The sequence below is a fragment of the Dipodomys ordii genome, unplaced genomic scaffold, assembly GCF_000151885.1.
Source record: "Dipodomys ordii isolate 6190 unplaced genomic scaffold, Dord_2.0 Scaffold51, whole genome shotgun sequence".
NCBI lineage: Eukaryota > Metazoa > Chordata > Mammalia > Rodentia > Heteromyidae > Dipodomys > Dipodomys ordii.
In genome coordinates this window covers 1695825-1723534 of record NW_012267267.1, presented here as the reverse complement: position 1 = coordinate 1723534, position 27710 = coordinate 1695825, and the positions used below count along the sequence as shown (strand labels likewise).

Genomic DNA, 27710 nt, shown 5'->3' with positions numbered 1-27710 from the left:
GGTTCAAAGCCAGCCTGGGCAGGAAAGTCTGTGAGACTCTTATCTCCAATAAACCACTAGAAAACCGGAAGTGGCACTGTGGCTCAAGTGGTAGAGGGCTCACCTTGAGCTGAAGAGCTGAGGACAATGCCCAGGCCCTGAGTTGAAGCCCCACAACTGACAAAAAAAAGATTTCTTGAGGGTTTTGTTGTTGTTTTTATTGTTGTTGTTGTTGTTTTGATAATTGTTTCTTCTCAGTATTTTGTTTCTTTTTCAGGAACTCCTAAAAGCTTCAAGAATTGATCTTCTAAGTCTCTTCTTTTTATTGTTCTACCTCTGTCTCCACAGTATTTTCTGGATTATTTCCTTAACCTCTTTCTACACTTTAACTGACAGTATAGTATCATTTCTACATTTACATTTATGATTTTCTAGAGTTCTTTTTCATATCACAGTTTACAAATTATATGAAGATTTTTTGAGTTATAATTGAAATACAATATACTATATTTTAGTGCTCTACCACTGAACCGTATCTGTAGCTCATACTAAGTCTACATTTTATTGAATTTTGACAATTTGGAGGGCTGGACAGTTTAGTAACATATAACAATTTCATAGGTGGTAATTCATGAAATTACAAACACTGTTAAGTGTCTCAGACCCCAAAGTTTCTTTGTTTCCCACCCTAGTCCCCAGGAAGCCAATGATAGGCTGTTACTGCAGTTTGTATTTTCTAGAGTTTATATATATGGAGTCATAAAATATGTGCTCTTATTTTGAGCCTGGCTTCTTTTTCTCAGCATTATTATTATTATTATTAATAGTAGTAATAGTAGTATTTTATCGGTCATGGGGCCTGAACTCTGAGCTTGGGTGCTGTCCCTCAGCTCTTCAGCTCAAGGCTAGTGCTCTGCCACTTGAGCCACAGTGCCACTTCCAGCTTTTTCTCAGCATTATTATTATTATTATTAATAGTAGTAATAGTAGTATTTTATCGGTCATGGGGCCTGAACTCTGAGCTTGGGTGCTGTCCCTCAGCTCTTCAGCTCAAGGCTAGTGCTCTGCCACTTGAGCCACAGTGCCACTTCCAGCTTTTTCTCAGCATTATTATTTTTAAACTTATAATTGTTGCTGCATGTATCAATACCTTATTTTTTTAATTATTTTTTTATTGTAAAGATACTATACAGAGGGTTACAGTTACATGAGTGAGGTAATGAGTACACTTCCTATTGAACATTGTTACCCCCTTCATTGTTTTCCCCCTACCATCCCCTCCCTCCCTCCCTTCCCCGAGGTTCTTTTTTTTTTTAATTGTGATTAAGTGATTACATAATTTCCGGAATTTCACAGTATTGTGGAATAATGATGCTCATTTAAAGTCACAAGTTCATTCTAACTTTCCTGGAGCAAATTGTCTATCACAGTCTGTAACATATAACAGTGTTCACATGTTGTATGCCATATATGTGATCAGCAGCATGGGGATATTTAGTAGTGGTTCAACCAGATGAGTGGGAGTTCTTTGTTTCTTAAGTCCTGTTAGTTTTGTCGTCAATACCTTATTTTTACTGCTGATAGTATTCCATTATATAAATGTATCACATTTATTGTCACCCATTCATCTGTTGATGAAGATTTGTTTTGTGCCCAATTTTAGCCATTACAGATGAAGCTGTGTGTGTGTGTGTGTGTGTGTCTGTGTGTGTGTGTCTGTGTGTCTGTGTGTCGGTCGTGGGGCTTGAACCTTTAGGCCTGGGTGCTGTCCTTCAGCTCAAGGTGAGCGCTCTACCACTTGAGCTACAGTGCCACTTGCGGTTTTCTGGTGGTTTATTGGAGATAGGAGTCTCACAGTCTTTCCTGCCCAGGCTGGCTTTAAACCATGATCCTCAGATCTCAGCCTCCTGAGTAGCTAGGATTACAGGTGTGAGCCACCGGTGCCTAGCCCAGATGAAGCTTTAGGAATATTTGTGTGCAAGTCTTTATGTAGATATGCACAATAATTGTACCATTTATCTTTCTACTGTGTTAGAACACTAGTAGTTCTATCTTACCAATACTTGGTATGATCAGTCTTTAATTTTTTTCCTATTTTTATTAAACATTTTTTATTATTATAAAGGTGATGTACAGAGGGGTTACTATTTTATAAGTCATGTAGTGAGTACATTTCTTTTTGGACAGTGTTACCCCTTCTCTCTTCCAGTTTTTCCCCCTGGTCTCTATCCACAAGTTGTATAGTTCATTTTCAACAGTGTCTCCTAAGTACCACTGCTGCATTTGTTCCTAATTTTTATTATAAAATAGATAAAACATATATATTGCCTTCTTTAAAACTTTTTTTCCCCCTGTTTAAAACTGTACACTTCAGGCTCAAGTTGTAGAAGGCTAGCCTTGAGCTGAAGCGCTGAGGAACAGTGCCTAGGCCCAGAGTTCAGGCCCCGCGACCAACAACAACAACAATTTAAAAAATCTATACAGTTCATTCTCCAGTGCTGAACATAAAATCCAACTAAGAGAAAGCACAAGAGTTATTGAACCTTTTGCTTCATCTCCCTCTGAACAGGCACTGCAGAAGTTGCAGAAAGAACAGAGGGTTTGTAGTTGATTTTGAATCTTTATATGCCCAGTAGACCCTCGTTGTCACCTCTAAAATAGGAGTTGATATGTAAGTGTCCAAGGTATTACAGCATGTTTAATGAAAATTTTATAATTTATTTAATATAAAGAGAGAAAATTTAACTTTTTTGGTCAAAGAAAGAGTATAATACAATATATAACTTTAATATTGCCTTTAAGCCAATATAATGTAGGCCAGGCTGGCTTGGAACTGGCCATCATCCTGCCTGAGCATCTCAAGTTCTAGGATCACAAAAATGGACTGACCTCTATGCCTAGTACCTTAAGAGTCTTTTCATGTGAAGAACAGGGCAAACTCCATTCGACATACATTTCTTCCCCATACTCTCCCACAAATTGTTGCCATGCTTACCCTCCCTCAGATATCCCAAGCCTGCTCTGTAAGTTTTGTTCCTCCAGGCCCTTTATAAGTGTTACCTTTTCATAGGAGTGACTCCTGTGCCTAGATACATAATTAAAATTTGTTCTGTGTTTAAAAAAATACTATATAGTTCATTTGTTTTAAATATATTCATGCTGTAGTGTACCCAGCACTGCAAATTGTCTCTAGAACTTTTTTGGTGCCAGTCCTGGATCTTGAACTCAAGGACTGGGCTCTGGCTGAGCTTTTGTGTTCAAAATTAGCAGTCTACCACTTGAGTCCTAGCCCAACTTCCTCCTTTCCTGCCTGGACTAATTTCAAACTGTGATCCTCAGATCTCAGCCTCCTGAGTAACTAGGATTACAGGTCTGAGCTACCAGCAGCACCTGGCCGATAATTCTGCCTAAAAATTATACATATATATATATTTTTTTTTGAGAAACTGCCAAACTTTTTTCCACTGTAGTTGTGCGTGTGTGTGTGTGTGTGTGTGTGTGTGTGTGTGTGTGTGTCCGTGTGTGTCCGTGTGTGTCCGTGTGTGTCCTGGGGCCTGAACTCTGGGCCTGGGTGCTCTGAGCAACAGCTCCACTTCTGATTTTAAGGTGGTTAGTTGGAGATTAGAATCTCACAGGCTTTCCTGCCTTAGCTGGCTTCAAACCATGATTCTCAGATCTCAGCCTCCAAATAGCTAGTATTACAGACGTGAGCCACTTGTGCCCAGCTCAAAAGACTTTTTTAAATAACAAAAGTCATCTTTTATGTTTGGTTATATAATTATCATTTCTGGTGTCTTTTTTTCTTCTTTTTCATCTTCTTTACAGTGCCAGAAATGGAGCCCAGGGCCTCACACATGCTAGGCAAGCACTATTCCACCGAGTTATGTTCCCATCCTCCATTTCTAATGTTCTTGATTCCATTTCTATGGATAAAAGTTTCCATCTGATATTATTTTGCCTTTTACCCTGAGGAACTCCTTTGTTTTTTGAGTATAGTATATGTCAGCTGGTAATAGGTCTCTCTTTTATTTGTGTTTATTTTCCTTTCATTTAAAAATGCCTTTTGAAAATTTATAGACTCGTTGGGTACCAGTGACTCATGCCTGTAATTTTATGTATTCAGCAGGCTGAGATCTGAAGATTATGGTTTGAAGCCAGCCTGGGCAGAAATATCTGTGAGACTCTTATTAATCATTAAAAAAAAAAAGCCAGAAGTAAAGCTGCATTCAAGTGTAGAGTGCTAGCCTTGACCAGAAGAAGGTCAAGGACAGTCCCCAGGCCCTGAGTTCAAGCCCCAGATGCCAGTCTTGAGTAAAAGCCCCAGGACTGGCACCCCTCAAAAAAGAAAAGAAAATTTAGCCAGGCAGTGGTGGTTCACCCTTGTAATCCTAGTTACTCAGAAGGCTGAGAGCTGAGGATTGTGGCTCAAAGCCAGACTGGGCAGGAAAGTCCAAGAGATTCTTACATCCAGTTACCACCAGAAAATTGGAGCTGGAGAGCTGAAGGACAGCACCCAGGCCCAGTTCAAGCCCTATGACTGACAAAAAAAAGAAAAGTTATAGACACATAAGAAATTTCAAGACTTACCTCTATTTCTTTTCACTCAAAGATCACATTCTGAATAATACAAAGATAGTTGTTATTTATATTTTGCCCAGTTTCTAGGTGTTTACAATGAGAGGTTAAGACCCTATTCGTCTTGGCTAGAAGTGGAAGTTTCTGCTTTGATTCTTATTGGAAAATCATAGGCAGCACTGGTTATGTAAGTAGGTTCTGTATTTGCTATAACATTTAAGCACATTTGTATGTCAGTATCTGTTTACCATTTCAGAAGTGGGTTTATAAATTAGACATTGACAGTTGATGCTTTAATCTTAGTTCCCTGAGATTAGGAGGATTGTAGTCTGAAGACCATCCAGATAGAAGTTTGCATAATCCCTTTTCAATGGAGAGCTGTACATCGTGGTTTATACCTGTTATTCTGGCTACCAACAGAAATCCTAAAATAGGTGCATCATAGGCAGGAAACAAGCCCCTGTTTTAAAAATAGCACAAAAATGGCTGGAGGTGTGGCTCAGTAGTAGAGCACCTGCCTAGCACATAAGGAACTGACTTCAAACCCCCATACCATTAGAAGAAAAAAGAGTTCTATATAATTCCTCTTCCTTTTACTATGTAATAATTGCAAAGAAATTCAAGATTTGTACGAGTTTTTTTTGTTTGTTTTTGTCAGTTGTGGGGCTTGAACTCTAGGCTTGGGCTCTCTGTCCCTGAGCGCTTCAGCTCAAGACAAGCATTCTACGGCTTGAGCCACAACGGCAATTCCATTTTCTAGTGGTTTATTAGAGATCAGAATCTGACGGATTTTCCTGCTTGGGCTGGCTTTGAACCAGATCTCAACCTCCGTGTAGCTAGGATTACAGGGTAAGCCACCGGCACCCAGCTAGATTATTAGTCTTATTGATCTAGAAGTGATATATATTTACATTCTTGAATTCTCTTATTTGGTAATCTACAGTAACCCATGCCCCTTGGATCACAGTTGTCATTGTTGTTTTTTAAGCTTTTTTTCTTCATTCCTTCCCGTATATTATATATTTTAGATTATCTGGAACAGACATATTATGTAGTTTTGTGGGGGTTTTTTTTTGCCAGTCCTGGGGCTTGAACTCAGGGCCTGGACCCTGTCTGAGCTTCTTTTTGCTCAAGGCTAGCACTCTACTATTTAAGCCACAGCACCACTGTATCTGCCACTGTATTAGCAGTCTCAAGTGATTGTTCTCTTCTAAAGCCCTGTTTGTGTGCTATGTTCTCTCTCTTACTTTCTACTGTCCCTCCCTCTCTCATTACTGAAGTTCACATTCCAAAGGACAGTATCTGATTGATTCACTTAATAACCTGTTGGTGCTAGGCCACATTCTACTCATTAGCCAGCTGAATAATTCTATTCTTTAGTCCTCTGTCACACTTGATTGAGTAGGATCATGTGGTACAGAGTATGGTGACCTATAAAATCTTTGAGAATTTCCATAACAACATTAAAGGTTACCAATTATTATAACAATTCATTTTCCACTTATTAAAGACAGTTATTAAGTTGAAATTTCCTCCACACATTAAGGTTTAGGTGAATTACTGATCTGATCATTCCTTTTATGCTAGGGCTTTTTTTTTTTTAATCCAAATTTCATTCTTAGATGAATTTCATTCTCAGTGACAAAGGACAGTTGTTGCCACCTTTAGCCACTACTTAAAATAAAACCATGGTACTGATTGTTGATCCAAGAAAGCCCATCTGCTAGAGACTATGAAGAGAAGAAAAATTTAAATGTTCCCATTCTTGTTAACATCTCTAAATTTGAAGGAAGAAGAGGTTGAAGCTATGAGCTAAAATAAAGTTGGGGATTATTAGGCCTACCTAGGTTTGAATTGTGGCATTTCCATTTGTTAGATTATAGATGAGTGTTGTTGCTAAGCTTCAGTTTATTCATGAATAAGATAGAGACGGTGGCATTCTGTTACAATTTTTAGAACTCAATGACAGATACATGTATAACAATGAGCAGATAGCTAATATAATAGATGCTACCCAATTCCAACAATTTTGTGGAGGTTAAACTCAGAGCCTCACATATGCTTATACTGTACAAGGGATAGGAAAGTGAATTTGTACCAATACATTGGACAAATACTTTTATTTATTTATTTGTGTCAGTTGTGCGTGGGGCCTGAACTCTGGGCCTGGGCGCTGTCCCTCAGCTCTTCAGCTCAAGGCTAGTGCTCTACCATTTGAGCCACAGCATCTCTTCTAGCTTTTTCTGCTTATGTGGTGCTGAAGAATCGAACCCAGGGTCTCATGAATTCTACCACTGAGCCACCTTCCAAGCCCTGGACAAAGAATTTTTATTTTTTTTTCTTCTGGGGTTTGAACTCAATGCCTGGGTACTATCCTTGAGTTTCTTTTGTTCAGAGCTAACACTTTACAACTTGAGCCACAGCTCAAGTTTATTATAGATAAGTTTTATAGACTTTCTTGCCTAGGCTGGCTCCAAACCACATTTCTGAGATCTTAACCTCCTTAGTAGTGAGGATTACAGGGATGAGCCACTGGTACCCAGTACCAGTCCTGGGGTTTGAACTCAGGGCCTGGGCCCTGTCTCTGAGCTTCTTTTGCTCAAGGCTAGCACTCTACCACTCGAGACAGTTTCACTTTCTGCTTTTTCTGTTTACGTGGTACTAAGGAATTGAACCCCGGACTTCATGCATGCCAGGCAAGCATTCTACCACTCAGCCACTTTCCCGCTTCCCTATTTTTAATTTTTTTTTTAAAAGAGATCCTCTTAAGTTGCCCAGGCTGGCCTGGAACTTATGAGTTCAGGTGAGCTTCCTGCCTTAGCCTCTCCAGTTCAGGCAAAGCATTTTCTGATCAAGAGCTACTTCCCGGCTAGGTGTGAGGTAGAAAGGTCACAAGTTTAAGGCCAGCCTGGATTACATAGTTGTCCCCCTCCCCCCCCCAAAAAAAGGGAAGTGTGTTTCAGATTTATATTTTATTCACAAGGAATGTGAGTAAATTTTTTTTCCTCCAGTCCTGGGGCTTGAACTCAGGGCCTGAGCATTGTCCCTGAGCTGCTTTTGCTCAATACTAGCACTCTTACCACTTGAGCCACAGTGCCACTTACAGCTCTTTCTGTTTATGTGGTATTGAGGAATCAAACCGAGGGCTTCATGTATGTTAGGCAAGCCACATTCCCAAACCTGTTTTTTAAATTTTATATTGATGAAATTGAACTTTCTTCCCACCCCCCAAGACCAGGATTCTCACTCTGTATCTGATGCTTCAGCTTATTCAGCTGGTACTCTTCCACTGGAGCCATGCCTTCGACCTCTTTTTTCATATTTTATTTACTATTTATCCACTTTTTTCTGATGAGTAAAGTAAGGCTCAAGAAGTAAAATGATTTGCTCTGGGTCACAGAGATCATTAGTTGCATTTAAATTTTAACTCAAGACTGCCTAACTCCCAACACTTTGTCTACAAATCTTCATGAGTTTTCAGATAATTGCTACTAAAAGTTATCTTTACTAGAATCTAAAAAGATGGTCTTATAGCCTTGATTAGACTAGCTTAGTTCTTGAAAACAGTAGAGGAATGAGAAACACATAACTAGTTAAATAAAAGCTGTCCAGGACAGTGGTCTTAAGAGTGTGGTTCTCAGATTATCAACAGCATCAACAGCACTGGAAATATGTTAAAATTTTTAATTAAGACCCACCCCAGACCAACATAATCAGAAATTCTGGAGTAGAAAACAGAAAACTTTATAATCTATCCAGCTGATTTTGATGTGTAGTTTAAGAGTCACTAGTCAGGAGAAATTGTTTCCTCACTAGTATTTTATTTCTGTTCTGGAGACTTTAGCTTAAGTATAAAATTAGCATTATTACACAGTGGCAAGTGCCTGGTGTCACATCAGGAACTAATTGAATTCTGGGTTAGTAAGCTTTTAAGGCAAGTTCACATCTCTGAGCTATAGTTTCCCCTCTGTGAAATGTTAATAGCATCTATCTCTATGTAAGTTACTCTTTTAGAATTAAGTAAGAACATGTGAAGCATGCTTAGGACATTATTTGGCTCCCAGGCTTTACAGAAAGTATCCCTAGCAATTTTTCTTGTCAACAAAGAGTATACACCTCAGTTGTTCTAAACTCCTTGTTTCTTGAACATATTTTGCCATCATTTGTCTCTGGATTTCTTATTAACATTAACTTTCTTTTGGACACCTCAACGTCTTACATCTCTTCTGTACATCCATTAGATCCCTGCTTATAGTTTACTTCCTTTGTAGAAGGATTTTCCTAATTCCCAAACTCTCAATAGCAGCTTCTGTTTCTCCATCATGCCATTTAACCACACCTTTTTTTGTTCTTTTTTTTTGTCTGAGACCAGGACTCAAACTCAGTGTCTGATGCTTTTTCTATTGGCAGGTATCCTGCCACCTGGGCCACACCTCCAACCCCTAAACCATGTTTTTGAAATCACCTTTCTACTATATTTAACCAGAGGGCAGGTACAACGTATCTTTCACTAGCATGTTCTTAGGAACTAGTAAACTTCTTTTATTGTAGCAGCTAATGTTGAGTATATGAATAGCAGCTGCCATTACCGTTTCATTGTCATCTAAGAGCAGCTCCTCACTTTGCCTTGAAGTTTTGGGGTTTATAATAATCATAATTAGCTACTAAGCCTAGTTCCTGGACTGGGAATGTGGCTTAGTGGTGGAGTGTTTGCCTAGCATGCAGGAAGCCCTGGGTTCAGTTCCTCAGTATCACATAAACAAAAAAGGCCACAAATGGAGTTGTGGCATAAGTGGTAGAGTGCTACCCTTGAGCAAAAGAAGCTCAAGGACAGTGCCCAGGCCCTGAGTTTGAGCTCCAGGACTGGCAAAAAAAAAAAGGACTAGTACCTATTTTTCTGTTCTGAAAGCATATGCTTTGATTTAGGCTGACATAGTAGTTTTCTAAACTGCTTCCTAACCACTGGTCTTTTTCACAGGTACTTCGGGGGAGCTGGATACTTTGATGGATCAAGTTCATATGCAGAACCCAGACTGGCAGCATCCTTCAGATCTTACTACTAGGTGAGTAAATAATTAGAAGAAGAAAAGGGTGGAATTTGGCTTCAGGGAAAGATGGTGGGGAGTTGGGATTTAGTTATGTATTTACAGTGGGGGGAAATGAAAGATAAGAACTGGAGTTAAAAAGCCGAGCTCTAGTAATCTTAGCAATTCAGGAAGCTGAGATCAGAGGATTGGGGTGTAAAGCCAGCCCTGGCAGGAAAGTCTGTGAGACTCTTATTTCCAATTAATCATCAAAAAAGCCAGAAGTGGAGCTGTGGCTCCTGTAGTAGAGCATTAGCCTTGAGCAAAAAAGCTCAGGGACAGTTCCCAGGGCCTAGGATTGTGTGTTTGTGCAAGTGTGTGCATTTGTGCACACACAGGGACAGTGCTTAGGCTTTAAGCACACACACACACACTCTCTCTCTTTCTCTCTCTCTCTCTCTCTCTCTCTCTGGGACACTGCTTAGGCCTTGAGTACACTACAAACCACACACACTCACACACCTCAGGGACAATGCTTAGATCTTGAGTTCAAGCCCAGATCTGGCACCAAGTAAAAGAACTAGAATGAAACCCAGGAAACGGGTTCTGATACTAGCTTTGTAATAGTTAACTGGCATGATTTTAATTAAATCACTTCACTTTTCTTGTCATCTCATCAGCAGAATAAAGATGTTAGACTAATTGATGTCAAAGATCTTTCTAATTCTCAAGTCTGGGTTCTTTATGTAGTTCAGCTTTATAGATTAATATGCAAACAGGACTGGGATGTGGCTCAAATAGTAGAGTACTTACCTAGATTAATACTCAAAGACTTTGGAGTAGGGAGATGCTTCATGTGATAGAGTACCTGCCTAGCAAGCGTGAGGTCCTAAGTTCAAACTCCATTAACTGCCAAAAGAAACCCTTCAAATTATCTTTGACTCCTTTTTCTTAATATTCTGTACATTTAGTCCATCAGCAAATCCTATAGATTCTACATATCCAGATCATGACCACTTCTCATTATTTGACCTAGATTTTGTGAATTTTCTAAATGTTCTCCCTGTTTCTGACATTGCCTGCCTACCGTTCTTAACTCAGTAGCCAAAGGAGTTTTTTTTGTTTTGTTTTGTTTTGTGCCAGTCCTGGGGCTTGAACTCAGGGCTTTGGGTACTTTCTCTGAGCCACTTCCAATTTCTTTTGGTAGTTAATTGGAAATAAAGTTTCATAAGACTTCCTGCCCACACTGGCTTTGAACCTTGGTCTGCAGATCTCAGCCTCCCAAGGAGCTAGGCTTATAGGAATGAGCCACCAGCATCTGGCTGCCAAAGAGATTCTTTAAAAGCATTAGTCATATTATCTTCTTTGCTTAGTTTCCTTGTGGTTTCCCATAATCTTATCTTCCTGTCCTCACAGGCCCTCAGAAATGCCTTTATGCTTTGATGTAACTTCACTAACCTCATCTCCTGCTACTTTTTCTGTTGTTCATTCAGTTCTATTTACACTGGTTTCCTAATCCCTGTTTTGTTTTTTTTGGTGGAACTAGGATTTGAACCCAGGACCTTGCGCTTGATAGGCTTTCTTGCTAGCAAGGTACTCTATCACTTGAGCCATGCCTCCAATTTGGCCTTTTTGTTAGTTATTTTAGAGATGGAATCTTACGTGCTTTTCTGCCTGAGCTGGCTTAGAACCTTAGTCCTCCTGAATAGATAGGATTATAGGTGTGAACCACAGGCTTCCAGCTTCCTGCTGTTCTGTTTTTGTTTGTTTTGTTTTATACAGGATCTCAATATATACTCTAGCTCACCTTGAATTCTTAACCTTCTTATCTTGACCTCCTAGGAGCTGGGTTACAGATGTGCACCATCATGCCCTGCTTCTTCATGTCTTTTAAACATCAAAATCATAGCACTTCTCAGAAAGAAAGGCAGTATAGACTGGAGGTGTAGCTTGGTGGTAGATACTTTTCTAGCATGTACAAGGTCCTGGGTTTAATCCCCATTCCTATCCCACAAAAAGAAAAAGACCATGTAATAGATTTATTATTATATAAATTTTAGAATCAGAAATGAATTAAAATTAAAACTTTTCTATGTAATGACCTGGGCAAATTATTTAACTTGAGCCTTAGTTTCCCTACTTGTGCAAGAAGTTGAGAGTCCTTGCCTAGTATAATTTCACTAGCTTTTTCCTTTTTTGGCAAGTACTAGTCTGAACTCAGAGTCTCTTGTCCACAGCTTGCATTCTACTAGAACCAAACCTCTAGCCTGGCTTTGTTGTTATTGGTAGTGGTGCTCATGGGGCTTGAATCCAGAGCCTGGGCACTGTCTCTGAGCTCTTTTGCTCAAGGCTAGAGCTCTACCACTTTGAGCCACAGGGCCACTTCCAGTTTTCTGGTGTTTAGTTGGAGATAAGAGTCTCTTAAACTTTCCTGCCCAGGCTGTCTTTGAACCGTGACCCTAGGATCTCAGTTTCCTGAATAGCTAGGATTACATATGTAAACCATCAGGTCTAGTGGGTTTCACTAGTTTTTAGGATGATGAAATGTTTAAAGAATGAAGCAAATATCTATAGTGACAGAATAAATGTCAGGTACTGTTGTATTATTTATAGTCCTATGCTCATTATAACTACCTATTGAGATATCTGTAAGTATAGATGTCTAGGCCCTGACTCCAGGGATTCTGAGTCATTACATCTGGGGAAAGAGCCAAAAATCACACCTTGTCACCCAGACCGACCTCAAACTCAAGATCCTTCTGGCTCAGCTGTAGCACCACATCTGGCTAAGAAGCCATGTCTTTAAAAAGCTTCCAAGATAGTTATTAGGATCATTTTTGGTGTTGAGAATGGATCCAGCTGGGTACCAGTGGCTCATGCTTATAATCCTAGCATTCAGGAGGTTGAGATCTGGAGGACATGACTGTGGTTATAGAGTAACAACCAAGCAAGCAAAGCAAGTAAGCATGAGGACCTGAGTTCAAACCTCAGCTAAAAAAAAAAAAAAGATTGTATATTAGGTCTTGCTTAGACCTCCAGTACAGCCTTGTCTGCTATTATTTAGTCTTCAAACTTCAAACATGAAACTGATCTGAGAAATTGTTTCAGATTTTAACTGTGTCCTGAGCTATATGTCAATGAACTCATGTTGGAAGTGCAGGTCTGCTGCAAGCAAGGAAACAGATCCTGCTGTCAATGCTTCTAGAGGGAGAAATATTTTTCATTGTCCTTACTTAAACATGATTTATTCTCTCTCTCTGTATCTCTTTCTTCAAGATATATCTCTGTCTTTGTGTCTGTCTCTGCCCCTCTCTCCCTCATCCCTTCTTTTCTTCTCTCTCTCTCTCTCTCTCAGATCTTGCTGTGTAGTCCAGGCTGACCTTAAATAAACCCAGCTTCTAAACATTATTTGTTTGTGTATGCCAGTCCTGAAGCTTAAATTCAAGGCATGGGCACCGTCCTGAGCTTCTCAAGGCTAGTGCTCTACCACTTGAGCCACAGCACCACTTCTAGCTTTTTCTTATTTTTTTCTTGAAAATAAGAGTTTCACAGATTTTTCTGCCAGGATTGGCTTCAAAAAGCAATCCTCAGATCTCAGCCTAGGATTACAGGTATGAGCCACTAATACCTGGCTTCCTAAATATTATTGTACATTAGTTTTTCTAAGAATACTTTGTGGCACATATAATGATTAATATCTGAGGTATTGTGAGTTAGCAGGAAATAGGATATTGCTGTCATATATTTGAAATAGTATAAAATTATCAAAATAGAAATATAAAATTAAAGCTGGGTGACAGTGGCTCATGCTTATAATCCTAGCTACTCAGAAGGCTGAGATATGAGGCTCAAGGTTCAAAGCCAGCTCAGGCAGGAAAATCCGTGAGACTTTTTTTTTTTGGTCGGTCGTGGGACTTGAACTCTGGGCCTGGGTGCTGTCCCTCAGCTCTTCAGCTCAAGGCGAGTGCTCTACCACTTGAGCTACAGCACCACTTCCAGTTTTCTGGTGGTTTATTGGAGATAGGAGTCTCACAGTCTCTCCTGCCCAGGCTGGCTTTGAACCATGATCCTCAGATCTCAGCCTCCTGAATAGCTAGGATTACAGGCGTGAGCCACCAGCACCTGGCTGTGAGACTCTTATCTCTAATTAACCACCAGAAAACCAGAAGTGGGGCTCAAAGTGGTAGAGCTCTAGTCATGAGCAAAAGAGCTCAGGGACAGAGCCCAGGACCTGAGTTCAAGCACCATGACTGACAAAAAGAAAAAGAAAATTAATCTGAGTTCTAAAAATAAGAATTTTGAGAGTCCTGGCCTTTTGTGTATAAATTGCTGTTCCAGCTGAAATATGCTTCCTGTTTTTATTCTCCCTCTCTTGATAGAAATTATGCCCGGTTCCGACAGAAACCTCTGCAAAGATACAGTCTGACTCAGTGGGTTGACAGGAACAAGCGAAGCCACCATCGGTTCAAGCGTCTACCAGACTTCTATAGTCCATATGTTTCATCCCATCAGCAATGAAGGTCCTAGCCAGGGCCCTGTTCAGAGCAGCATCTCTTTTCTGCTGTTTTGTGCTTTACATATTTTGAAGTTTATTTTTCACAAAATTTTTATTTAACGAACTTGTCACCTTTTGGAAATGCCCATTGCTGACTTGAATTTTTTTGTATGAGGACCTTCCTGATTTTGTGTGTTTGTGTGTGTTTAAGCAGTGTTAAATTGATGGGTTTGTTTTGTTTTGTTTTTGTTTTAATTTAAATTGACTGCCTCTTGAAGATAAGCATTAAGCCAAAACCCAGGTTCAACAGAACATCCACCTCTGTGTAGAGGTAAAGCCTACTTCTGGTGCCCAAAAGAAGTCATGTTTTAATCTACTGTAAGGAAGAGATTCTTTACCAGGCTATGAGCCAATGTTAATTATTGCTGATGTCTTGTGAATGGATATAAGTCACTTTGTGTGAGAGTGGGTGTGTTTGCGTGCTTGCACATGTGCTGGTACTGGAGCTTGAATTGAGGGCCTTATGCTCTTGATAGGCTTTCTTGCTGGCACTCTATCTCTTGAGGCTATGCCTTCAGTTCAGCATTTTGCTGGTTAATTGGAGGTGGAGTCTCATAGACTTTTCTGCCCAGGCTGGTAGATATGTCACTTTTAATGACCCTTTTTACTTCTTAAATTTGAATCTTGGAACACTTGTCAGTATTTTAAAGTTGGTAATCAGGACATTTGAAGTAGGGTGGAGTAGGAAAAAAAATCCTAGTGAAAGGAAGAATTAAAAACATAAATCTCCTTTCTGTACCTATTAGCTGCCATTATTATTATTTATTATTGGCTATTTTCATTTTCTGCTAAATTTATTTTGCACATATTGTTTACAAATCTTATACATTGTTAGTTGACAGAAGACTGCTGACTAGCCTTTCTTGAATACCTTGTGGTTTTCTGATTGTCTTCTTTGCCCTTTTTTAAGATACTCCTTTCCCCCCTCCCCACCCCTAACAACTCACTTTGTTCCCTAGGGTTCTACAGATAGTATTTCTGTATCATGTTAGACTTGAATATGCCATATGCCTTTTCAGATTGGCCTTCTCGTTTTCTTTATTAAAGGTTGTCCACCACTCTTGACTGATCAGCAAACCAGTGTTACTGAGGTGTCTGTTGATCTTAAGCTTCATTGTCTGTTCCCCAACCTTTAGTGTGTCAGTCAAAGTGCTTCTTTCCTACGGAAGCCTTTGAGGAGGCACTGATGTCTCCATCATTAGTTAATAGGTACTTTTAGACCCTGGATATTACTGTCTGTTGGTCCAGCCGCAGATACATAGTTTCACGTAACTGCTCAAGTGGGTCTAATAGAATTCTGATTGAGCCGTGCACAAATGCATTACTTGATCTTAAGGTTTGGTATTATAACCAAAGCTAACAGACTTTGTGCATTTTTCTTAATGGATATCTTAGGAGTTTGTTATTTTCTCATTATAGACATCTCTAGCTATCATTTTGGAAAGTTTTGCAATCTGGCACTCACACAGCTGTTATTTACCCTGTGAAGGTGTTCATAGTTCCTGTAGCCTCTGTTAGTTTTCTTTCATCAGCTCCATCTTTGTATGTATGTAAGCTATCTTAAAAATCCTACCCCAGTGTAGAAACTGACTTGAGAAAAGCATGGTCATTCAAGCCTCTGATAAATTAGATAGGTGTTTCTGTTTACTTTTTTTATCCAGTCAAAGATTCTCTTTCCTTAGACATTTGATTTAAATTCTGTGATTACAATTCAGTAGAGGAATTCCATGCAAAAACAGTAGTCAGAATCTACTACCTTAGTTGGGGTAATTGGCATTTATGTCACTGGTCACTTCTCTAATCTGCCTGAAATTAGCCTGATGAAGTGAGACAAGCCAAACATCCATCTTTGGGACCAAAGCGTAATTCAAATTAAACATAGCTGGACTAGCTAGCATTGCAGCTGTCTTGTTCCTCACAGGTAACCCAAGGAGTGAAGGGACAGCATTTTTATTTATTTATTTTTATTTAATTTTATTTTTTGTTGTCGGTTGTGGGGCTTGAACTCTGGGCCTGGGTGCTGTCCCTGAGCTCTTCAGTTCAAGGCTATCGCTCTACCTCTTGAGCCACAGCGCCACTTCCGGTTTTCTGGTGGTTAATTGGAGATGAGTGTCTCACAGGGACTTTCCCGCCCGGGCTAGTTTCAAACTGCAATCCTCAGATCTCAGCCTCCTGAGTCACTAGGATTACAGGTGTGAGCACTGGCACCTGGCTTGAGACAGCATTTTGCTTCGGCAAACATCTGAGATGTTCTTGCCCTTCTGGTACAGGAAAGTTTTAAAACTAAATGTGTAATAGGAGTGTTGCCTTTGCCAAATCAAATGAGTGACAGGTTAACTAGAAAATGTGACAATCACATTTCCTCTTTGCTCAAATCTGTTTTTCCAAAGCTTTAGCAGCTTAATTAAATCTGTTGGACTGGGGGAGGAGAGAGCTGTTCTCTAGTGGTTAACATGGTATTCTTTAGAAAGAAAAACAAAGCCAAAGAAAACTCATCTGGCATGTTTGCCTTAAGATGGTAATGGGTAGAAACTGGAGTTTTAATCTCTTTTCAAAGCTGCATATCTCTTACGTTTGATGTTTGACATAAGTCTAGTATTTCAGGTAGATTTTTTGCTATATGTTTAAATTTGAGTAAGGGTTAGGTGCATTTAACTACTTACCTAGCTTTCTTCATCTGTGATGACATTCTCCCCACAGGGGTCTTGACAAAGCAGAGTAAAAATGTGCTATTTTTTTTTTCTTCTAAAAATGGAGCCTGAAATAGCCTATAGTTTTCATCTAGAACAGGTTCTGATGTACTTGCATTGTTGTCAGGATCAGTTATGAAACGGAAGTGTAGTGCCTCCTCTTTATCATGTTTCTTCCCTTGTAGCAGTTGTGTTTAATGTCATTAAAAAGAAATAAAAGTTCTTGTCAGTGGCATATGTATTGCGGCCGTCTGTTGCAGGCTTGGGAGAAGGGTTATGTGCTTTCCTCCTTTGCGTAGGTAGGTTAGTGGGATATGGGAGTGGGGTGGCATTTAAAAGAATATGGTTCTGGGAAGGCGAGGGTGCTTGCTCTCTATTCTTTTGATGGTAAATTACAGTGTTGAGAAAGGCGTTCCAGCAGTTAAGAAATGTTGAAATTGATTGGGATTTGCAGCTACATATGGTGCATGTCAGGAGTCTGACACAGGGAGAGCCTGAAATATCACTGTGCTGCTGTTTTTGCAGAGGGAGAAGGTGGCTCAGGCTTTAGCAGGAAGGCAGTGGCTTGTATTCCTTCCTATGGCTGCATGGTTGGTCACTGTTACCTGCTTATCTAGAACTGGTACTGATTAAGGAAGAAGCCATTCTATTCTAGTTCAGGATATTCTTCCTTTGAAGATGTGAGACACTAGAATTAGTAGTACAAAATTAATATTGCTTTTAATGCAACTTTTACAGAAACTGCTGCTCCAAAAACCTGGGGTGAAGGTTGGATAGGTGGGTAGATGTAGGAGTAGGTTCTTTAGATTCCTTAATGAATCTGAGGTTCTTGGACTTATCCTCAGGAGGAAGGATAAACGGGCAGGCAATAATAGCTTGTCACCTAGATTAGCGAGTTGTTTTTGTTTTGTTTTTTGCTCAAGGCTAGCGCTCTACCACTAGAGCCACAGCTCTATTTCCAGCTTTTTTAAATTAGAGTTACAAGTATCACAGACTTTCCTGCCTGGACAAGCCTCAAGCAATCCTTAGACCTCATCCTCCTTATTAGCTAGGATTAGAGGCATGAGCCAACGACTCCTGGCAGCCAGTGCTTTAAAAATCCCAGCTCATGCTGAGAAAATATACTTGGACACTCATTAGCCAGTTGGTCTATAAGCTTTTTATTTTTATTTTAATGCAGGATCAATGTAGATCAGGCTGACTTTGAACTTACTATGTAGCCCCAGCTGGCCTTGGACTTAGAATCTTCCTGCCTTCCAAATATTGGGATTATGGGTATGAACTACTATGCCCAGCTATGTTTTGTCTAATATATATATTAGATAAATATGTATTCTGATATTATCCAGGCAAAGGCTCAATATAAATATAAGTACTTAGCTAACTGGTATTTTTTTGTCCATTGTGGGCTTGAACTTGGGACCTGGGTACTGTCCCTCAGCTATTCAGCTCAAGAAGGCAAGCACTCTACCACTTGAGCCACAACACCACTTCCGGTTTTCTGCTGGTTTCCTGGAGAAAGTCTCAGACTTTTTCTGCTCAGGCTGGCTTTGAACTGCAATCCTCAGATCTCAGCCTCCTGAGTAGCTAGGATTATAGGCGTGGCCACCCGTGCCCGGCTTCAATCTGTGCTCTGGACCTACACATAGTCATTGTATTCCTGATGCAGATGATCCTTTAATAATTTCCTTTTTAGCAGTGTATTACTACTATAGCCCCAAAGGTTTCAGAGACCAGACTGAGTTCTCTGAAACATCAGTGTCCCTTTTCTTCAGTTCATTTCATGTTATTGGAAAAGTGAAGAGAAAAAGCAAAAATGAGCCTTCTCTGAAAGAATGAGCTCATTCTCTAACAAGCTCACTGTGAGCTTTTATAGAACAAGAAAATCCAGCCACCTAAAACTAGAAAGCACATTCTTCTGTTTTTCTTAGTATTAGCCTGCTTTTAGAAAAGCATAATTATCCCCAAGCTAATTCCAGAGTATATCAGAGGTATGCACCTGTCAGGAAAAAATTTCCACTTGTCACAGGAAGTGTCAGCTGGTCAGAGTTGGAATTCCTTAATGAACAAGCTTCTGCCTTGTCATTCCTCTCTGCTCATCCAGTATGTGTTGTCCCCCCCACACTAACAACTGGAACATACTATAAACAGAAAACTGAACTCCACAGTGCCCACTGAGGTAGAATATAATCTTTTGTATACATTTTCAAGCAGTCTTGAAGTATTACATCACTCAGGAACGATTTATGTACAAAGATTTCTCAATTTTGCTTCAAGCTAGCCATATTTGTAGTTTGGGGTTTTTGTTTTTGTTTTTTGCCATGCTGAGATCTGAACTCAGAGCTTTGCACTTTGCCTTGAACCCCTGGATATTTACTTATTGGTGGGGCTGGAGCTAGGGAAAACAAGGGTGTCTCATTTATAGAAGCAATTTGTCCTTGAGGGTACTTCTTCAAAGCAAAATCCAAAAATTGTCAAATGGATTAGGAGAATGAGAAAGTAGAAGTCTGAAATGTAAATGGATTCATGAGATAATCCATCTTCCTGCAAAGGATTGTGCTAGAGATCTTAAAAAATGGATTCTAGAGTCTCATTCTGGGAAGCCAGGCATCAGAGGACAGGTGTAGGAGGAGGAAGGATTCCTGCTCCACCAGTCTTAACTCCTCTCAGATCCTAGGGCTCTTTCGAGGAGAGAAACTCTAGTAGGTGGGTAGGCTCTTGGAATGCTCTCTTTGGACCCCTCTCTTGGTAGAAAGGGAATGAACCAAATAAGGTCTCCTGCCTCTCCGTCCAGCATTCCTCCCACAGGCTTGCTGTGTTCGGCAAGTTAGGTGTCTTCCATTTCAAAGAACTGCCTGGTCCCTTCTCAACATGTGAGGAAATCTCTGCAGAGCTGTGTGAGAAGTGAGTGGTGAAGGGATAACATCCCTGGTCATTGCAAATACAGTTGATTTAGGGAATGCACAATCCTCTTTCATTTAGGGAGACAATGAAAGGAAAGTTTGCTTTATCTATGCTAGGAGTGCTGTTTACTCCTCTCCTCTTTTGCCCTTTATAGTAAAGTTGAGTACTGGAAACCTCCATTGCAGAATTCCCCAAGCCCCACTGACATCTCTCTAACAAGTGATGGTCTCTCCATCATTTGGACACAGAGGGCTGTGTCTAAGATTTGGCTTGGAGTTCTGTGTGCTCTTCAGTTTCCTGCTTTCCATCTGCTTTAAGAATCTTTTAAACAACCTACCCTTTAAGTTCTGCTCATCTGACATTGTGTCTCCAAGTTCTTCATGGTTCTGAACAAGAATGTTCGAGGTGCCCCATTTACTGGTTAGCTCATAGGCTAATGGCACCATTACTCTCCACCTTTCAGTTTGCTGTTGGATGCTTAATGATGTTCCTTTAACAGCCCAGAACAGCATGCTATGAATACTGAACTTCAGAAAGCAGCCTTTGTAATTCTTTACCCCTACTTTACCCCAGGGAGACAAGAATTGTATCCCTTTGGCAGGAGAAATCACCCAGCCTATCCAAAGAGGAAAACCCCTTTGTTTTCAAAAAACAAGCACCAGCCTGCATACCTATGCAGTGAGGCAGCCCAGCTGGGCATGGGGGAGCCTCATAAAAAAAAAAGGATGATGGAGCAGCTATTTTCTTCTACACGTGCACCCCCATCTGTTCGAGAATTCCCTTCCAACTCCAGCTTGGCTGGCAGGCATGTCCCTAAGAAGCTGCAGGCCAAAATGGAAGAGAACTGATTCCCTCCTCCACACATCCTGACTTGCTGCCAACTGCCAGAAAAAGAGGGCAACATTTGGGCATTTACCAGAAGACAAGGATGTGCCTTTTCATTTGTCTTTTTATTTTACATTTAAAAAGTGGTTATTGCTCTAACTGGATTAGAGGTAAGGACCTCTCTCTTAAGGAGCCTTGGCCTTGCAGCCCCATTCAGCAGGGATGGAAGTCACAAGACAATGAGTGGAGCCTCATGCCCTCCCATGAGGAAGCCCTTAGTATTGCTGACATCTCTTTCCATCTCTCCTCCCCTTTGCTGCCATACTTGGACAAGGCAGAGTGGTGGCTGACCCAGCCTGAAAGCTCTTATAGACCGGAGGGAAGGGAGCGGTCATAGGGTGATGGCTTTCAGCTCTCTGGCTTGGGGAGCCAGTGCTCTTGTCATTACTGAGTGCCTACTGTGTGCCAGGCTTGGGCTAGGCACATCCTTCCCCCCTCCTTGGCTACCAGTAGAAGATGCAGAATCCACCTCTTCCCATGCAGACATTTGGCAGCTGTGTGTCAGTCCCAGGGAAGAGTGTCTTTCTTCATCAAGCACCATTTTTTTTTTAAACCAGAAAGGGGCAGTAGAGAAACCTGTCACTTTACACCACTTAGGCTCTCAGGAAGGACATGCGGACCCTGAAGAACTCATAACCCTGGGTGAGATGGCAAGATATGAAAACCCCAAAGGCCAATAGTGACAGCTACAGGCGGGGCCTGCCTTCTAGCAGCTTCTGCTCCCAAGGGTGGCTTAGCAGCCCTTAGGCTACAGATTGTGGATATGCCCTTTCAGTTCAAGTTGGCACTGCTGAGACTCCAAGAGACATTACCTCCCATGTCTTCTTAAGATCCTAGACCGATGATCTTACCATCAAAATAAGGGGTCAAAGAAGACAGGATACAGGCAACAAGCTCAGGCCTTGGGAGAATCCTCTGTGCTCTGCAATGGGGCCCTCTGCCTTATTTTCCAAAAGAGACAAATGGGTAACATCTTACATACTTGCAAAGGTATGTAGCATACTACAAACAAGTCCTTGATGGCTGGATCCAGAAGAGACTTGATGAAGCCATGACTGTAACACAGCAGCCCTTCGGCTCCCCCAGTCCTCCTTGGCCTGAAAGACAGTTTGTTAGTCTTGGTTCTTTCATTTCCCAGAGCAATACATTTTCTCAGAGAAGAAGCCAGTCCAAGAGAAGCAAGGGGGCAGAAGGCCATGTCTCATGCAGCTTTTCCTTTTTGACAATGGGGCCAGGCCTTTTAGTTTTGTGGCTTATTTTTTGCAGGTTTGGGTTTGTAGATCAGCCTCTTTCATCAGACTACAGGAGAAGAGGGAAAACTGCAGCTTGTGCTTTCCCTGCTGCAGTGGCCTTCTCCCTGTACCCTGTACCTGGAGACCAGCAGAGAAGAAAAACAAAATCCTTCTCTCTGAAGACAGGCAGTCATGCTTCAATGATGTTCACTGATGGCTTGTTTGGAAACTGAGAGGACAAACATGAGAGAAGTGGCCAGAGCTAGTTGAATAGACTTCTTGCAAGGTGAGAAACAGAGGGTAGAAGGAAGAAGGGAACAGCAAGGCTGCATTCTAAAAATCAACCTCTTGTCCCTCATGGAAAGAAAGAGTAGTCCTGTCTAGAGATTTTGTCTCTGCCTTTTCACACCCAGTCTTTGGCCTTGCACAGCTGAATAGCCAAGACTGAGTCCTGGACTCAGAGCCCTGATACCCAGTCTACCCCCAGCAGAGTCATCCACTGGCTGGTTCTCTCTCCTCCTGCAGATATGAATCTGTGCACAGCCTCAGCCACTGGCATTTCTGAGGTGCTTCTGTAGATGGGGCTAATAACAGGCTTCAGGAAAAGGTGCCAGAAAGAGAAGACAGTAAGCCAGAGAATACAAGAAGATGGAGGAGAGCAGGAGATGCAGAGAAGCCAGATGTTTGTTGGATAATCATCATCAGAGCCATGAGATCCTCTCACATTCTCTACTTTCTTCTGAGCTGCTCAGAGGAAGCACTGAAAAGGTTTCATATCTGTTTTGCAGAAGGAGAAATGAAAGTACAGAGGTGAACACCTGCCCGAGACAAACAGCACGGTAGGAGCAGAAATGAGCTGAGCACCCCCTACTCTGGTGGTCCCATCATACCACTATCCCTTGGCACAATGTAAAAGGAGAGCATCCAAAATCAATTTTCAATGTCCCGTGTCACACCAGCAGCAGCCAAGCTTGGCTCTGCCTAGCTGCAATCATGCCAGGCCCTGAGCTGACCCCTTCTGCAGTCCAGGGACTACCAGTGTCCAAGGCACAGAGACACCCAGGCAGCCCAGGCCTTGCTCCTCACCTTGCTGCGGAGGAGACCTCCGCCCTGGTGCTCTGGTGTGCTGGTTTCTGATGCACTCTTGGTTTTTTCCTTGTTGTTATTGGGTTCATTGTCCTTGATGATGTCATACTGACGGCAGAAGAGGGCAATGACACCTGGGGAGGACAATGGAAAACAGAGGCCAGGGCCTGAGTTCTTGCCTTGTCTGCTTCATCCCCACCACAGCTTACTGACAGTCTCTCCAGATAGTCTCTTTCTTCAGGGAAACTGGTCTTGTTTCTATTCCCTCACCAGCCATCCCTTTCACTGATGCTCCCTCAGCACACATGATTGTGTTTCTTCTCCCTTTAAATCTCTGACAGCTTTCCTTTCCTTTAGGGGAAATCAGAAACAATAATAGCATTTGTTGAACATGTGCCAGGTCCTGTGCTGTGTGCTGACACCTTTAAATCCTCACAACCCAGTGGGGATACCTCCTATCATGCTCAGGTTATTAACAAGAAAGAGAGAGAGAGTCAAAATTAACAACTCAAGGGCCCGTCATAATGCAGTTGGGAGGTGTACTGTGGCTGGGAATAAACTCTGGGGCCCATTAAATGTCCACTTTTATCAAGCTAATAATACATGAACATATTTTTAAAAGTCAGTATTAAGGCTGCCAATTCCAGTACTTCTAGATCTGGTCCCCATTTTACCTGCATATTTATAGTATTTCTCGATCTGTTTTAGGTGTCTGTTGAATTCCCACTGTGGTAGATAAAGTCTGAATACTCCCCCTCCTTCCCTCTCCATCATCCTAGCAGAATTACACCACAATTCAAAGTAATTTGCTATGTTTATTATTGTTATGATTATATAAACATTACCCGTGCCAACTCTAATAATGTGTTTTTCCTGCTTTTTTTTTTTTTTTTTGTCCTCTGGTGTCTGTTTCTCTACATGCCTAAGGAACATTTTTTCCCCAAAACTATTCAACACTCACTCACTGTGCTAATCAGGCTTTAGAATGGTGTTCAGAACTCTCAAGAGTTTGGTCTACAGTTTCACCACTACATTCTAATACTAAATGTTTTCTCACAGGTCAAAGTGGCCCTGGCAAGATTGAGCTTAATTTGTTTCTTGAACACACCGTAACCCAGAACCCCTTTCCTCTTTTGGCTGCCTGGTGAGCTTCTATTCAGCCTTCAAAGCTTAATACCCATGTTAGTTCCACTTTGTGTGTGTGTGTGTTTTTTTTAATGTGTTCTAGGTAAACACTCTGCCAATAAATCCAACTCCCAGCCCCTCTGTGTTTTTCTCAATTTCTACTGGATGCAGAATGAATGTCCTCTGCTCTGCTCCATACAGGTGCTCTTATAGCACCTCATCATAGTGAATTAACAGTTAAGTTTGGGCCTAGCTTTCTTCAAGACTGAGTTCCTTGCAAGTGCAGGGCCCTTCTCAGTCATGACAGTAACACTAAGTTTGGGATGGAGTGGTTAGTAAATGCAGAACAATGAATGACACTTGGACTTTATTCTCAGGGAGCTCAGGGACCAGCAAGAAAAGAGAGCAGTTTTCCTAACTAACTTCTATAAGAAGGGCTCAAGAGGGTGCAGAGTATGAGCAGAGGCAGTAAGATCACTCTAATAGCTGGGAATGAGGCCTAGTGGTAGAGTGCTTGCCTAGCATACATGAAGCCCAGGGTTCGATTCCTTAGTACCACATAAACAGAAAAGGCTGGAAGTGGCACTGTGGCTCAAGTGGTAGAGTGTTAGTCTTGAGCAAAAGAAGCTCAAGGACAGTGCCTAGGACCTGTGTTCAAGCCCTAGGACTAGCAAAAAACAAAAAACAAAGAATGGCTGGAATTTCCATTGGGGTGGACTCAGCTGGATCTGAAGGATGGGTAGGTGAGGGGAATGTCCTAGCCTGAAGCCAGGCAGTGACTTCCTCTGATCTTCCTAGGTCTGGAGCCCCTGGAACCCCAGAAACCCAGAGAAGAAGGAGGTTCAGGGGCTATGGATGTGTCCACCTCAGAAGGTTGAACAACTTCTGAAAGAGAAGAAATACCAGGACTCCATATAAACCTACAAGGCAGCTAGTAACATGCTATATTGTGGGTGGAATGGACTAGATTTGGCCCCCAGAGCTGCCCAGGGACTTCTTTTCTCAGATATCTCCAAGCCCTTGCCCTTGTTTATTATAACAGAGTCTGTTCAGGACTTCAGTTTCCTAAGAATAAGTGAAGCAGGTGTTGAAAGGCTGACTCACCTGCCCACATGAAAAGAACCACAACAATGATCAGCACCTCGCCTGTCCGTAGCTGTTGATTCCTCCCCATCTCCTTCATGGTCACCTCATCTGTGAGGAAAGACACATACTAGTCCAGGGCTCCTTTAATCCCTGAGCCACTTCTCTAGGACCAAGCCCATGCTAGTAAACACTTACCTGTGCCCACACCTGGCCTAAAGAGACCCTGGGGTTGAGGGTGGGGGAACAGGGTATACGGATGGTTGCTTAGGATGGTAGCAATTGGACTCAATCCAAAGGTGGACTGCGTACAAGTGTGCTTAGGTTCTAGAGTGAACCTTCTCATGCTCTGTGAGGTCCTCCTACTTTGGGATACTTTGCTGTACCCATTGCTCTGGCCCAACTGCCCCACCCTGCTCATCCAGCATGCTCCAGGCCTGCCTTTGTTCTTGGAGGCCATTTTCTCAGCCTCTCGTGGGGTCTTGAAGAGCACCGGCTCACTAGCAGGGCTCTGGCCCTGAATGGAGATGGCCTGTACGTGCACAATGTACTCCGTGTCCTCTTCCAGGTCCCAGAGGGCGCACGAGCGTGTGGTGGTGTTCACCTCCTGGATGAAGCGCAGCATCCGTACATCCTTCTTCTGCAGAGGCAAGTGTGGGTCAGGTCCCCTCCCGGCAGGGGCAAGCCCTTCAAATACACAATCATCCCACCCACCTCCAGCTAAGAAAACAGGCTCAGAGAGGCTAGGGAGTTTGTGTAAGACCACACATCTATAGACAACTACAGCCAAGGCCTAAACATCAGAGATCCTAAGATCAGATCAGTGCTCTGAATTGCTAAGCCCTCCTGACTCAGGCCCTTCTGGGATCCCAGCTTCAAGACAAAATTGCAGCTTTGGCTCCTATCTCTTGCCTTGTGTCCATTTTTCCTTTGTATTCCTCTACTGACCACACACTGACCCCTATTTGATAGGGGTCATCTTAATGCATCTTCCCCTCCCAAGGGCCCTCAAGGTTACCTGCTGAGAGATGGCAAATCCAATGACAACCTCGTCTTCTAGGACATCCCAGCTGACCACTGCAGAGTTAGCCTTGAGGTGCCTGACGGTTACATTCACTGGGGCAGAGGGACTGTCTGCAGGGGTAGGGAGGTACCTGAGCCTCAGTGTCCCTTGCTGTGAGGCCCAGCCCCCTACCTCATAAGTGAGAAAGGGAAACATGGGGAAAGCTATGGCCTCAAATAGGCCACTTAGCTATCAGTTCCTCAGAGAGACCCCAGGATCTTTGTGCCTGTGTCGGAAGCCTCTGTTGCCCATTGGCTGGCTCCACCCAGGGGTCCATGTCTAAAACTGATCGGTCAAGTCAGGGCCAGATCTAATGGACTGGATGGTTAAGTATGGACATGACCAAAGTTGCAGAAGCTGGTTAGTCTGATGAAAAACAACCAAAAGGACTCCCCGTCCTGTGCTCTTCCTACAGTCCTGCACTGTCAAGTGAGTGACCTTGAGGGAAGGAGACCCAGAAGTGGAGAAGAGCCAGGCAGGAGTGATACTTAGGGTGGGAGTGAGGGGCAACAGAAAAAAATACCTGAACTGTGGTGAACTGGGCAGAATGTGGGCTGGGGAGGGGTCTCCATGAGGAGCCTCTTCCCTACACTCTGGAGGGAGCTAAAGTAGATGGGCACTCAGAGCAAAGCCTCTCATTGGAGAGTCAAGAGGGCAGGACTAAGCTTTCTAGGTGGGAGAAGATGATGAATGGGGGATCAGAACCATAGGTGGAGAACCATGGGAAAGAGGAATCAGGGCAGGAAGACCCAGGAGAGGTGTGTGAACAGGGCCTCTGTGCCTTCCCCCTGCAGGTGCTGCCTAAGTAGTAATCCAGCACCCTACAGATAGACGAGGCCCAGGGGTTAGGCAAGACAGGGAGATGCAAAGGGACAGAAGGACACAGACAGGTGGCGGCAGACACAGCCCCAGAGAACAGACAAGTGGAGGATACAGACAGAAGCAGGGTGAGAGTGCTGAGCCATGGAGAGATAGATGAGTAGAGAAAGAGAGGAGACAGAGACGGACAGACAGACAGAGACAGAGAGACAAAGAGGAGAGACAGACAGACAGGCAGGCAGGCAGGCAGGCAGGCAGGCAGGCAGACAGACAGACAGACAGACAGACAGACAGACAGACAGACAGAGACAGCCAGGGAGGCAGCAATAGACAGAAGGCACAGGATGGCAGGAGAGCCTGGGCCCATGGTGAGCCAGACATTGCACCAGGCTGGGGGGTCCATTCCTCGCCCACCCTGTACCCTCAGGTGTCAGTTTCCACCCCCTTCCTAGACGGTCCTGCAAAACCAGGCAGGGCTGCCTGTGGGACTTTGAGAGGTCTTTGGGAGACCGGAAGGAAGGCCCAGGCTGGGAGAACTGGTGTCCTCAGCTGCTCTTTGGATCAGAAAAGGGGACAAGGAACCCGAAGGAAGCACCTGGGGTGCAGGGGATGAGGTGACAGGGTGGAGATCAGAAGAAGACCCTAGAACCCCGGAGCTGAGGAATGGGGCCGAGTCTGGAGGCCGAAGGA

The 27710-nt window shown here is 42.5% G+C and overlaps 2 protein-coding genes across 8 annotated transcripts in view; one reads left to right on the top strand and one right to left on the bottom strand.

Annotated features, from left to right (window-relative positions):
* Window positions 1-14638, top strand: part of S100pbp (S100P binding protein) — a 31483-nt gene extending 16845 nt beyond the window's left edge. For 3 of the 6 annotated variants that reach the window (XM_013020529.1, XM_013020527.1, XM_013020528.1), the window contains 3 exons: window positions 2549-2578; window positions 9533-9617; window positions 13958-14638. In XM_013020529.1, coding sequence (XP_012875983.1) covers window positions 2549-2578; window positions 9533-9617; window positions 13958-14096 — 254 coding nt within the window. In that variant the 3' untranslated portion in view covers window positions 14097-14638. Of the gene's footprint in view, window positions 1-2548; window positions 2579-4637; window positions 4742-9532; window positions 9618-13957 lie in introns of those variants that run through there. The other 3 variants (XM_013020531.1, XM_013020530.1, XR_001175218.1) reach the window with 2 other exon arrangements.
* A 6034-nt stretch (window positions 14639-20672) lies between these two features.
* Window positions 20673-26270, bottom strand: Fndc5 (fibronectin type III domain containing 5). 2 transcript variants are annotated; one of them, XM_013020536.1, is made up of 5 exons: window positions 26157-26270; window positions 25580-25778; window positions 25160-25249; window positions 22931-23064; window positions 20673-21709 (listed from the first exon to the last, which is right to left on the bottom strand). In XM_013020536.1, the coding sequence occupies exons 2-5, from the start codon at window positions 25761-25763 to the stop codon at window positions 21587-21589; spliced, it is 531 nt and encodes a 176-aa protein (XP_012875990.1). In that variant the 5' UTR covers window positions 25764-25778; window positions 26157-26270; the 3' UTR covers window positions 20673-21586. The 2 variants fall into 2 exon arrangements, with proteins under 2 accessions (XP_012875990.1, XP_012875991.1); XM_013020537.1 differs by having other exon boundaries at window positions 21617-22621.
* Between the last annotated feature and the right edge of the window lie 1440 nt (window positions 26271-27710).